The sequence below is a fragment of the Typha angustifolia genome, chromosome 8 (genome assembly GCF_048772165.1).
Source record: "Typha angustifolia cultivar Huaian chromosome 8, ASM4877216v1, whole genome shotgun sequence".
NCBI classification, from domain to species: domain Eukaryota; kingdom Viridiplantae; phylum Streptophyta; class Magnoliopsida; order Poales; family Typhaceae; genus Typha; species Typha angustifolia.
In genome coordinates, this window is record NC_133246.1 from 9,370,616 (window position 1) to 9,384,021 (window position 13,406).

At 40.8% G+C, this 13,406-nt stretch overlaps 1 protein-coding gene across 1 annotated transcript in view; it reads right to left on the reverse strand.

Moving 5' to 3' along the window:
- Positions 1 to 2,185: 2,185 nt before the first annotated feature.
- Positions 2,186 to 13,406, reverse strand: part of LOC140765184 (senescence-associated protein OSA15, chloroplastic) — a 43,148-nt gene continuing 31,927 nt past the window's right edge. The window contains exons 12-13 of the mRNA XM_073104132.1: positions 2,911 to 2,986; positions 2,186 to 2,546 (exon numbers count right to left, since the gene is read on the reverse strand). Coding sequence (XP_072960233.1) covers positions 2,373 to 2,546; positions 2,911 to 2,986 — 250 coding nt within the window. The 3' untranslated portion in view covers positions 2,186 to 2,372. The remainder of the gene's footprint in view (positions 2,547 to 2,910; positions 2,987 to 13,406) is intronic.

The window sequence follows — 13,406 nt, forward strand, 5'->3', positions numbered from 1 at the left end:
TAGAAGACGACTTGTAGTCTACTTCTAGTTTTCTTGAATTGACTTTTGTTTTATTTTTTAATCTTTTGAGAAAACCAAAAAGTGTAGAAACCCAATTATATTAGAACTAAAAATTGTACATGAGGAGGGAGGGGGAAAACTGTGGACCATAGAGGCCAGAAAAATCGAAAAGGACAGCAGGTTCTTGCTTATTTCCTCTACAGGAGAGAGCTTTGGTAGGTATTCAAGGTAGGTAGTGAAATGGAAGACTCGCAGGTTGCATTCGCTCCAAAATTTCCACCAGGTGAAGGCGAGAAGCTGAGTGGAGGCCTAACCGAAGAGAGGCTGGGACACGAGTGGTTCTCCACAGGGTGAGATTGATATAATGCCCAAGCGAGTGGATAAGTGGTTATAGATAGGGAGGGTGAAGTCACAGTTCGAGAGGACGCAAGCCTCAAGTGCCCCTTACGAGAGCTTTAGCTTCTCTCAGCCAGGAGGGCATTGTCATGGTTGGTATATCTTCCGCATTACTTTGGATACGTTTGGTAGTGCTACATTCTTAGTACGTTGTTTGGAAAGTTAAAAAGTGTGCAAAAGAAAATATAACGCTGCATAACACTTTTGAACCCCTTTAATTATAGATTAGTGGATGCTTCAATATAATAGGGAGAAAAGATGAGATGCAAATGTCCACAACAAATGTGGTGATTTGGCACAGATAGAACTCCTCTTTAGGGAGGGGCACGACGCTTAAAGTTAAGTGGCTTCGACTCATAATACGTAAATGGGACAAATAAATTAATAGAAGCATCACATGACAAACTGGGGGTCTGCTTAGCCCGGTGAGATTTGCTTGTCAAATGTACCTAACATTTCCTATTATTACAAACATACCACTATGTAGTTTTACTATAACACCCTTCTTCTTATAAATTTATTAGATAAATGAAAACGCCCCCAACTTATTTATTTTTCCTCCAAGAACATGCTATTTCAATTGAAATATCTCAAATCTTGATTATTAGGATATAAACAAACTTTTTAATATTTAATGTCTCCAACATTTAAGAACCTAGATAAACTTATTATCATAAGTATATTCGCTACTTTATCATGCTTTCAAATAACAAGTTCCTAGTGGAACAATCATAGAGAAAAGTGATCTGTCTAATGAGAGTTGTAGTAGCGAATCAGAGTTTTTGACCATTCTAGGAGTTTGCCCACTAGGCATTATACCTAAATAGGTGAGTTCAAGCTTTTTTACTAAGACTTATAATCCATATAAATGCTACGTAAGTATGTCAAGAAAAATTGCTTTCAGAGATAGAAATTTTATTAAATAAAAATCGGTAACACAACAAGTGGTTTTAATACCTGTCACAAATTTAAGAGGTTGTTAGCTCGTTCAGCAGATAGATGCTCTCATATCTGTGTATAACCAAAATCACTCGTGGAGGAATCAGTTTAGTGATTTTTTTATACTCGTGGGTAAATTACCTAATGCAGCGCTATGTCCACGTGGACTAGAAATAAATTTGTAACACATCTACTTCAGTACATCTATTGATATGCAAACTTGAAATAGAGTCAACTCATGAATCATGATGCTTCCATATTTTGCTGACCTAGTCCCAAAAGGGGGGCCTTACCCTAATTGTTTAGTGCTTGGAATTGGAGTTCACTGTTATTACCTATTTTTTCTGAGAAATAATTGGAATTTAAAAAGTACTCTTCCAACATGAACCCCTTTAACCATTAGAGCACCATCCCATTCTATTACCTTATAAGGCAATCAGTGGTGTTTGACAAAGTTAGTCACCTCTCGGAAATTTTATTTAGTTGATCACCCCAGATGATAACTCTCTATGCTTTGAGAGTTTCAACTACTACTCATAACGCAAGACTAATTGTATCATACGGTGTATCTCACGGGAAATCTTTTTAGCTCTCAACCTAGAGAAAAACCTAATCATCAGCTCATAGAAAACAACTCATGCACTCGGTAACTATCATCTTAATTGTCCTGGTATAGAACAGTCCTTTGCTCTATCAATTGGTCTCTATATAATGTTAAGATGTATTTTTTTGGTCTTAGATATTCTTTCATTTCAACCTAGTTTACAATTGGTTCGTGGTGTAATTAACCTCAAAAGTCTGCTAAATTATGTAGTAATTATGATGTCATTATAAAAGTTTTCCATCGTAATTATGTTTCAAAACTGTTTCTTTTCAAGTGCTGGGAGATATTTCGTTTTACAGTTCTAGAGCAGATGACTTGGATAACGTAAATTGTATGAAATATGTATTTTGATTATCCCACATTATCTGTAGATATTGTCTAATATCCTGCATTAGCTGTAGGTTACCACCCAAGAATTCACCTGTGTATCGTGTCATGACAGATCGCTAGCATCAGAATCAGCATCATCCCTCTTCTTACCCTCTGAAAGTTGATTCATCATAAACCTCAAACTATCACCTTCTTCAAGTTCCCATTGCTTCTTCAGTTCATTAATGGCTTTAGATGCAGCAGCAGAAACAGCAGGGTTGCAATCTTGTGCTAATCTCTGCATAGGAAACATGAAATAGACTAATTCTGTGCTCAATTTCTTGAATTGGAACACTTATAAAAGAAAGCTAACATGTATATCCAGCTACAGAATCCAAAAGGGCTCCCAACATGACAGTGAAATCATAAGGGAGAATTATTGTCTAAATGCCCATTTGACTCTTCCAGTAGATTGGTGCTCTATAGTTAGCCCTTTTGACTCTTCCAGTAGATTGGTGATCCCTACTAGTTTAATTTTGGAATATTCTTTTAAGTCTTTTCATCATTAACTTTGTGCTCTATAGTTAGCCCCATAGTCGATGAAGATAACATGGATATTAATGATGATTGACATTCCTAGAAAGAGGAACTTCTTTCCTTACCTGCAAAGCACCCATCCCGGCATTCCCAAGAATCCACATAGATGGAGCCACTGCCAAGGCATTTGCCAAAGCTTTCCTGCAAAATGAATATCGAGACACAGGTCAAGCATGCATAGTTCATTTCACTTGAAAGTGCTGTCAACCTAACATGCAAAAGATAATTTCCTGCGTGATGTTTCCTCTTCGACAGTAAACCTGCTACCAAGTAAATACCTTTGAGCTTTCATGTTGTACTATCACTTGTAGAACCATATGGATTGTCAAATTAAACTTAAAGAGAGATATGAAGCTTGAACAGCAGGTGCATAATCCAACAATTGGCCATGCTTTCCCTAGGCTGTGTGGTCTGAACTTTGCAACATTACTTGGGCATAATCAATGTGAGAATAGTAACTACTATAACAAACTTATTTCAAAGCTTGCCGTTATCATTAATAGGTGCCACATAAGAACAAAGTTCGAAATAGCAGGATTTACCAATGGTTTCAAAAAAGATGTACATTCAACTTCCAAATGTGATCACTAGTATATAGGGCTGTCAAAATAAACAAGCAGCTAGAGCTCAGCTACAGCTTGACTCAGGCTCAGCTCGGCTATGGCTCACTTGTCAGCTTGAATAAATTTCGAGCAGAGCTTGAGCACAGGTTGGCTCGCTCAGTCCTCAGCTCGCTCAGCCTCAGCTCGAAAAGCTCAAAATTATTAATATATATTAAGTTATATTATATAAAAGTTATAGTAGTTGGATTTTAATTTAATAGCTATCTTTCAGTAACTTTATTTTGATACTTTGTCCTTATGCTTTATTTTAATACCTTGTCCTTATCTATTTATTTTTATCCTATCTTCTCTCTCCTCTATCATTTTGCTAGCCACTCAAATTTTGTTACTTATTTTATGTTAGTACTTTCTTCTTTTTTGTATGACCTATCCTATCTTTTCACTCATTCTATCTCATTTAATCAATTATTCTGACTCACATTTATTTTCTTATTTTATCTATCCTTTGCTTTCTCCTTATGACAAACCGATCATATTCTCCTTCCCCATCTCGTTTTCACTCTTCTTCAACCTAAAATTGCAGCATCGTCGACGGCCTTCTTCTCAATGCTGCGGCCACCACAACCCTCCTCGCATCCATGTCACTATTCTCCTAGTAACTCCTCTTTCTCCCTCCCTCTCTCAATTTCTTACCCTCTCATCTCTCTTTCATTCTCTAACTCTCTTTTCCTCTCATCTCTCCTCATTCTTCCATTGCTCTAAATTAGAACGATGCTAGTGAGAGCGAATAGGCTTGCGTTAACTTCTATACTCTCCTTCCTCTTTCTCTCTTCCTCCTATTTTCTTGGCTTGTTTCCAACTCGAGCTTGACTCAAGCTCAAATTTATTCAACTTCATTTATACCCCAATTGGTACAATCAAGTTGATTTTGATGAATCTGCTCAGATAAAAACATTATGCGCATCAGATGAATATGATTTCAACCAATAGTCAAAATATTGGAGTCGGGATCGGAGTTGGCTGATACACTTAGTTAGAGTCTTATTACATTAGTTATTTATTTTTATTAAAATAAATTTTCTATAGGTTGCGTTCGAACGAGGTTGGGGGCGCGTTTGAACACATTTGTGAACGCCTGCATTAGGTTCGCAAAAACAGAGAACGCGAAATGCGCGTTCGAATGCGATGTTCTAACGTCTACATCGCGTTCGCATCAACAGAGAACACCTTTTTTGCGTTCGAATGCAATTGGGCGCATTCGAACGCGATTGACGGGAATTTTCTAGATTTAGAGTTAATCATTGTTATTTTGGCTTGTTGGCTAATCTTTATAAAGGTGTGGATGGCAGCCAAAATTATTATGCTATTAGATTATTAATTTCTTGCCTCTTATCTTCTCTCTATCTTCTCTACCCTAATCGCTCTCCTCCCTCTTCACCAACCTACCACCTCTACTGTTGGCAAGGTCTCTCCTAACTTTTAATCACCCTCGTCTATTGAGTCATTCCTCTTCCTTGGGATCTCAACCACTTCTTCCCCTTCGTCTTAATCACTTATACAACATCACTCATCCACCCTAATCTCCATTATCATCCATAACCTTAACATCCACTCCACCCGTCACCACAACCATCATCCGCACTAAATCGTAATTTCGTCCTAGTTGTAGTTCGAATTTGCGAAAGACGTAAATACAGAAATCATAGATCAAAGAGTTACAGATCGATTTCACTTGGTTTGTAATTTTCTGACTACGGAAGAATATTTGGTGAATATTTTCCCTCAATTGCGCGAAGTACTTTCTTCAATAAATCTAGATTTTAAAGAAATCATTCCGTAGCCTATCATTGGTATCAGAGCCTATCTTTTAGTATCGTAGAACCTATCATTGGTAACAGAGCCTATCTTTTGGTACTGTAGAACCTATCATTGGTAATAGAGCTAGACGAACCTCAGACCTCCATTAATGATTGAAACAAGAAAGATGGCATCAACAAAGAGACCAATGAAAAACATACCAACAAGGAAAGACTCAATCCACGATAACCCTAACCGTGAGGCCGATTCCTTCGGAGCGAACACGGCAGGACCGAGTCAACCAACGTCCATGGGTGTGAACATGTGCTTGGTAGATGAGCTTAAAGACATGTTCCAAATATTGTTGCATAGGGTTGACGCAATGCAGAATGATCATAATATTTTAAAGGTTTATGTCATGAACCGATCGGCTTCGTACCTCAAGAAGGACCAACGGTGGGACCATACCTAACTAATACCCCATAGGTCTAAGTGCGATATGCTAACGTCAATAATTCTCTTTTACCTATTCCTATACATCATCCCTCACCTCCGATACACAACCCAAGACCGGCGATAGTGGAACCCAAGAGGCGTGCAACACCAATGCGCTTCGTCGATGAAGAGGATTGGCACTTAGAGGATGATGTTGATGATCCCTTCGGAGATGGTGATGGACGTGCTCGAGAATTAAGAGAAGGAGATCAACAAACATAAAGGTTCAGACCTGAACTAAGGATCTTTCCCGAACTCGACCATGCTATCTAAGAACTGCACGCTTGGACTTCCCAAAATTTCAAGGCGGCAATCCGACGGATTGGGTGTTTCAAATGGAACAATACTTTGATTGTCAAGGGACAGTAAATGACGCAAATGTCCAGATGGCAAACTTTCATCTCCAAGGAACGACATTGTATTAGTACAGATCAGCTATCCGTGGTGGAGGATTTATCGATTGGGCTGACTTTTGTAGGAGGATTACACGTAGATTTGGATAGCAGCATATGAAGATTTTGCTGCCACTTTAAGCAAGATGGTTCAGAAGACGACCGTTTTAGAGTATCAAGTTGAATTTGAAAGAGCTAGTAGTCGTTGTGAGCCACCTTGGCCCGAATCGACATTGATGAGAATATGCATTTCAGGGCTGCGAGATGAGATACAGGCGGATGTTCGTGCTCTTTGTCCTACCACTCTTGAGGAGGCCTTTGAAAAGACTGTGAGGATGGAGCAAAATCATAAGACTCTCAAGATGGCAGCGAAAATAAGTTAGGGCATCTTAGATGGGCGGTTTGCACCTAGAGCCCCAGCTAAAACTTCTACAGGCTCAAAAACAGCGGCTGCTAGTACTAGACCACAACCACCTTTGAGACCTTCCGATATTAAAGGAAGCGCAAGACCCCCCGTTCGAACTCTCACACCTGCCCAGGTAGAGGAGCAAAGAATGAAGAGCCTTTGCTTTCGATGTGATGAACGTTTCACCCCCGATCATTTGTGTTCCAAACCGATTGTAAGTGTGATGCTCATCGATGATCTCGAGAAGGATGAGAAGGTTGTTGATTATAGAGAGTGTTTAGAGGAGGTCCATAAGGAGGCTGTTGAGGGCGCGAAGGAAAATATCCAAGCTGAAATATCGATGCATGCATATTCGGGTATTTCCGTACCGAGGACGTTACGGGTAGACGGACTCGTTAGAAAGCATTGTGTGCACATCTTCATCGATTCTGGGAGTAAATACAACTTTCTAGATGAGAGGTTAGTGAAGAGATTGGGCTTGGATGCTGAACTAACCACGAGGTTTGACGTTGCTATTGGAAATGACACGAAGCTTAAGGCGGAGAGCTTGTGTCGTCGGGTCGGTATACGGGTGCAAGGACAAGACATCATTGTGGACTTGTATCCGTTGACGTTACGAGGAGCCGACATTGTTCTAGGCACAAAATGGTTACAAAGATTGGAACCCGTCACTTATGATTTCTAGAGTATGTGGATGAAATTTAAGCAAGGAAACAAAGAGGTGCGGCTTGATAGCGTTCGTTTTCCGCCAATTCCAGCGATACAGCTGATGGTGGGGCTACAATGTGCGAGTGATTTGGCCTATCTTCTTCAGTTAGGACTAGCAGGAGATGATCCTCAAATGAGTTCAGATACTACTATTGAGTTGTTTAATTTACTAGATAAATTTACTGGACTGTTTGAAGAACCAAAGGAGTTACCACCAAGGCGAACGGCGGACCATCGCATAAAGATTATGCCCGGGGTTGCACCGACGATTGTGAGGCCATATCGATATCTATATATGCAAAACAAAGTTATCTTCAAGATAGTAGCCGAGATGTTGGAGCAAGGCCTCATACAACCAAATCATAGCTCTTACTCATCGCTCTTTCTATTAGTGCGAAAGAAGGACGGGACATGGCGTTTTTGTTTTGACTATCGAGCACTAACCACTATTACCGTCAAGGACCAGTATCCCATTCCGGTTATAGAGGAGCTGCTGGACGAGCTTGCAGGGGCGATCATATTTAACAAGCTTGACTTGAGGGCCGGATATCATCAAATTAAAGTTCACCCGGCAGATGTGCACAAGACTGCATTTCGAACTCCGAACGGATATTACGAGTTTTGGGTGATGCCTTTTGGTCTCACCAATGCTCCAGCTACCTTTCAAGGCCTCATGAATGATATTTTTCGACCTCTACTGCGAAGGTATGTATTAGTATTCTTTGATGACATTTTGGTGTATAAGAGGACTGAATTGGAGCATTGGCGACATTTGGAGGATGTGCTGAAATTATTAAAGCAAAACTAGCTGAAGATCAAGAAGTCCAAGTGCCTATGGGGAGTACCACAAGTGGAGTATTTAGGCCATATCATCTTAGGGGAAGGTATAGCGGCGGATCCTCAAAAGGTAACATGCATGATTGCTTGGCCGATTCCTACTACCACCACAGGATTGTGAGGATTCTTAGGGTTGACCGGATATTATCGCCACTTCATTGCCGGGTATGGCAAGATCGCTACTCCTCTCACTTCTTTGTTGAAAATGGACTCCTTTAGATGGACGGATGAAGCCACTACAGCCTTTGAAAAACTAAAAACAGCAATGACAACGGTGCTCTTTACCAAAGAATTCATTGTAGAATGTGATGCGTCGAGAGTTGGTATAGGAGCTATACTAATGCAAGGACATCCCATAGTCTTTCATAGCAAAGCTTTATCACAAAAATCTCAGCAATTATCGACCTACGTGAGAGAGATGTTGACACTTCTGCATGCGGTTGAAGTCTTATTTGATCGATAGAAGATTCATTATCCGAATCGATCAAAGAAGTCTTCCATACTTTATGGGGCAGCGTATTCACACTCTGGCACAGCAGAGATGGGTCACAAAATTACTGGGGTATGATTATGAAATTTAATATAAGAAATGAATGAAAAATAGAGCTGCAGATGCACTATCACGCCAACTCGATACCGCCGAGCTTGTAACCTATTCTTCTCCTACTTTTCCTTATCTTGATAAGCTTAGGTATGCATGTACATCTGATCCCGATGTTATGAGATTGTTACAGGAGGTATTGGATGATTTGGAGCGCTATTTAGAGTTGGAGAATTGAGGCGATTTGCTACTGGACCGCAGATGCATTCAGATGCCTTCAAATAATGGATTGCGGCAGAAATTGTTGGAGCACTTCCACCAAACTCTAGAGGCTGATCATAAAGGTGTCTTGGGGACTTATAGGAGGATATCACAGAGTTGCACGTGGCCAGGATTGAGGAGTTTTGTCTGTGCCTGCGAAGTCTGTCAAAGGGCTAAGGTAACCATATTGAAACCGACCGGATTACTACAGCCTCTACTGATATTGAATAGTGTATGGGAAGATATTTCTATGGATTTTATAGAGAGTCTTCCGCTGGTACATGGTTATTCAGTTATTTTTATAGTCGTTAACAGGTTAAGCAAGTATGCGCACTTTTCGGCATTGTCACATCTAATTTTAACTAAGTCACTAGCTGAAATTTTTGTGAGAGATGTTGCTCGGTTATATGGCATGCCACGTATGATTGTCTCAGACCGTAATCGTGTATTTATGAGCGACTTTTGGATGGAGTTTTTTAGATTATAGGGGACTCGATTGAACTTTAGTTTGGCCTACCATCCACAGACGGACGACTAGACCGAGGTGGTCAATCGAGGCATTGAGCAGTACTTGAGGTGCTTTATTGGAGAGATGCCGAGACGATGGTTAGAGTTCTTATCGTGGGCGGAGTGATCTTATAACATCGCCTACCATAATAGCATTGGCATGACTCCGTTCGAGGTGATGTATGGACGCACGGCTCCGACATTATGTGCTTATGACCCATTGGCATCTGCAAATAGGACGGAGGTGGACATAGCTTTGATAAATAGAGATGTCACATTATGGAGGTTGTGTGCCCATCTTAAACTTGCTCAAAGCCGCATGAAGCAAGTTTATGATTGCAGCCATAGGGAGTAGGAGTTGGATATCGGCAGTTGGGTGTTCGTGAAGGTGCAACCGTATCTACAGGTAACCTTGCATCCGATGCGAAATTAGAAGTTAGCACATCACTACTTCAGTCCGTTTCGGGTATTAGAGCGTATTGGTCCGGTTGCATATCGTTTGGAGCTGCCAAAGAGGTCGAGAGTGCATTTTGTCTTTCATGTTTCATTGCTGAGGGAGCGGATTAGAGATCATGAAATCGTTGGATCAGTTCTACCGAAGCCATTGGAGGAGACAGAGATCATAGAGCCAGATCGCATACTTGCTAGGCATCGACGACGCCATGGTACTAGATCAGAGCAGGAGATTCTAGTCGAGTGGCTTAGCAAGCCATCCGATGAGGCGACATAGGAGTTGGACGATATTTTGGAGCATTTTCCTGACTTTTCACCTTGGGGACAAAGTAGGGGAAACGTGGTGAGCTGATACACTTAGTTAGAATCTTTTCTTATTTTTACTTATTTGTTTTCATTAAAATAAATTTTATGTAAGTTACATTCGAACGTGGTTGGGGGCACATTCGAATGCATTTGTGAACGCCTGCATCAGATTCGCAAAAACAGAGAACGCGAAATACGCGTTGGAACGCGGTTAGGCGAGTTCGAACGCGGCTTTCGAATGCCTACATCATGTTTGCATCGACAGAGAACGCCTTTCGTGTATTCGAATGCGTTTAGGAGCGTTCGAACGCGATTGAATGCGATCAGCGGGAATCTTCTAGAATTAGAGTTAATCATTGTTATTTTGGCTTGTTGGCTAGCCTTTATAAAGGTGTGGATGGCAGCCAAAATCATTATGCTATTAGATTATTGATTTTTTGCCTCCTATCTTCTCTCTATCTTCTCTACCCTCATCTCCCTCCTCCCTCTTCACCAACCTACTACCTTTACCGTTGGCAAAGTCTCGCCTAACTTCTAATCACCCTCGTCTGTCGAGTCCTCCTTCTTCCTTGGGATCTCGACCACTTCTTCCACTTCATCTTAGTCACTTAAACAACATTACCCATTCACCTTCATCTCTATTATCATCCACAACCCTAATATCCACTCCATCCGCCACCACCACCATCTTCCGCACTAAATTGTAATTTCGTCCTAGTTGCAGTTCGAATCTGTAAAGGGCATAAATACGAAAATCGTAGATCAAAGAGTTACAGATCGATTCACTTGGTTTCGTAATTTTCTGACTACGGGAGAATATTTGGTAAATATTTTCTCTCGGTTGCGTGAACTGCTTCCTGCAATAAATCCAAATCTTGAAGAAATCGTTCTGTAGCCTATTATTGGTATCAGAGCCTATCTTTTGGTACTAGAACCTATCATTGGCCGTCCAAAAAAAGAAAGATATTGGCCGTATTGATTGTATTGGCTGCCAGTATCAGATTTTGGTATCAAACTATTTTTTAATACGTTAAAATTCTAAACAGTATCTTAAAATTTAGAAAGAGTTCAAAATTTTAGAAATTAATAATAGATACATAAATAAGTATAAAAACTTTCATATGAAATCTAAAAATTAGAAAGAATACTACACGCTACATATCTCCCACACACTCTCTCACAAAAAAAATTAATTCTCTCCCACTCTCCCTACTATCACGTCTCCCTCCCATTTTTATTTTCTTTCTTTTAGTCACTCTCTATTCTCCCTCTAGCTTCTCCCCTCCTCTTTCTTTCTTCCTCCCTCTCTCTCCCCCTCTCTCCCCTCTTTGTAGCTCTCTGTTACTATAGCAGTCTTAGAGTCAGAGAGAGGAGAAAAAGAACGAAAGAAAGAGAATGAGAGGCTAAGGAGAGAGGGAGTGTGGTGGGGACACCACTTTTTGTCACGTTTATTCTCGTAAGCACAAAAGGGCTGCACTCGTGGCCCTTTGGCTTAACGAGGGTTGTGACTAGTCACCTTCTAGGGCTATTTTATCTTTTGTCTTTTACTTTATTTTGCCTATATAAAGGCTTGTAATTATCTTTTATGGGTTAATGAATATTTTGAGAGCTTTTGCATATTGAGTGTTTGTTGATGGATTCCAACGTCGGTGGATTTCAACACCCCAATTGGTAGATTCCACGGGTTTGATTATTTTTCTCTACTTCCCAACTCTACAATCGAGACGATGTCCAGTATCAACTTTGGTATCAGAGCAGATCGTTTCCTAGTTTATAGAGGATCCACCGCCTAGATTCTATGCAGCGCCTCATCTTTTCTTCATAAAATCAATTGCTCCACGAACACCAGATCGTTACGAGATCCGTCACTCGATAACATTAGGATCCGGATCCGAGTTACGCGAGGAGATCATTCTCAACGAGGAAAATAATAAACCATTACCATCACTAAATTTGAATAAATCATTCAATAGATTTTCTTTCCCCGTTTTAGATCACAAAAAAAAAGGGAAAAAAAAAGCGCGTCTCTGAAAAACAAAAAAAAAAGGAGAAAGAGCGTCTTTGAAAAAAAAAATCCGAAATTCAGTCTATTTGTTTTATCTTTATCTTTAATTTTAAATTTTGAAAATTTAGAAATTTAGAAATTCAGATTTAGAAGATAATTTTTTTTATTTATCTTTCCTTAATTTTGGGAAATTAATTTCCATAATTTTAGGATTAATTTTCTTAATTTTGGGGATTAGTTTTCATACTTTTAAGTAGTTTCCATAATTTTGGGAATTAGTTTCCACAATTTTAGGGAGTAGTTTCCATAATTTTGGGAATTAGTTTCCACAATTTTAGGAGTAGTTTCCATAATTTTTGAAAATTAGTTCCCCAAACTTTAGGATTAATACCTATCTTATCTTTCTTCCTAACTTAATCCGAACCAACCAAAAATCTAAACCCATTAACCCACTAGCCTAAACCTCTCATCATTCCAAAACCCAAAGACCACTAACCAACTAAGCCCACCAGCTTAACTTAGCCAATCTTTTAGCCTTAGTGAATCGGTAAAAACCTACCCAAACCCGACGCGTTTACCCACAACCCACACCCACCTAACTAAAACCCAATCTCCAACCGAACCAACCCGATCCAAACCCATCGTCATCTTCCTCCTCTTTAGCCCCAGCCGTCACTCACATTCATTATCCTATCTTCCTCTGTTCGCCGACCTCCACGGACGACGACGCCACTGATTTCCACGGCCCTTGCTCTACCGTGCCACCATCTTCACCACCGTTGCTGCCTATCACTGTCGTTGCAACCCCCCCAGCCGCTGCAGTCCCTGCCACAGCAATCCCTGCTGCTGCACATCACCGCAACCTCTCCTACTGCTGCTCCCCGCCACTGCAGCCCCTACCGCAACCGCCCCCGCAGCCCCTACCACGGCCGCCCCGGCCACAGCCACCCGCTTCCTGCCGTAGCCCATCTCCACTGCAACCGTCGTCGCTCTGCTGCTACTGTCATTGCAACCCTTGCGCGGTCCTGCCACTGCATCATTGCAACCGCCGCAGCCATTCTTGTAGCCCCAGTCGTCGTCGCTATCCTTGCCATCGTAGCCGTCGCCACCGTCGCTACTGTCGGATTTCGGCCACCGTTGTCACGACCACTAGCCTCCCTGGACGTGCGACATTCGGTAACATCCGTCCTTTCTTTACTATTATTTGTTAGTTTTAAAATAGCAACTGTCTTTCTGTTGGTGTGGATCATAACCATATTGAGCCTGTTATTGCCTGCTATTGCCTACCTA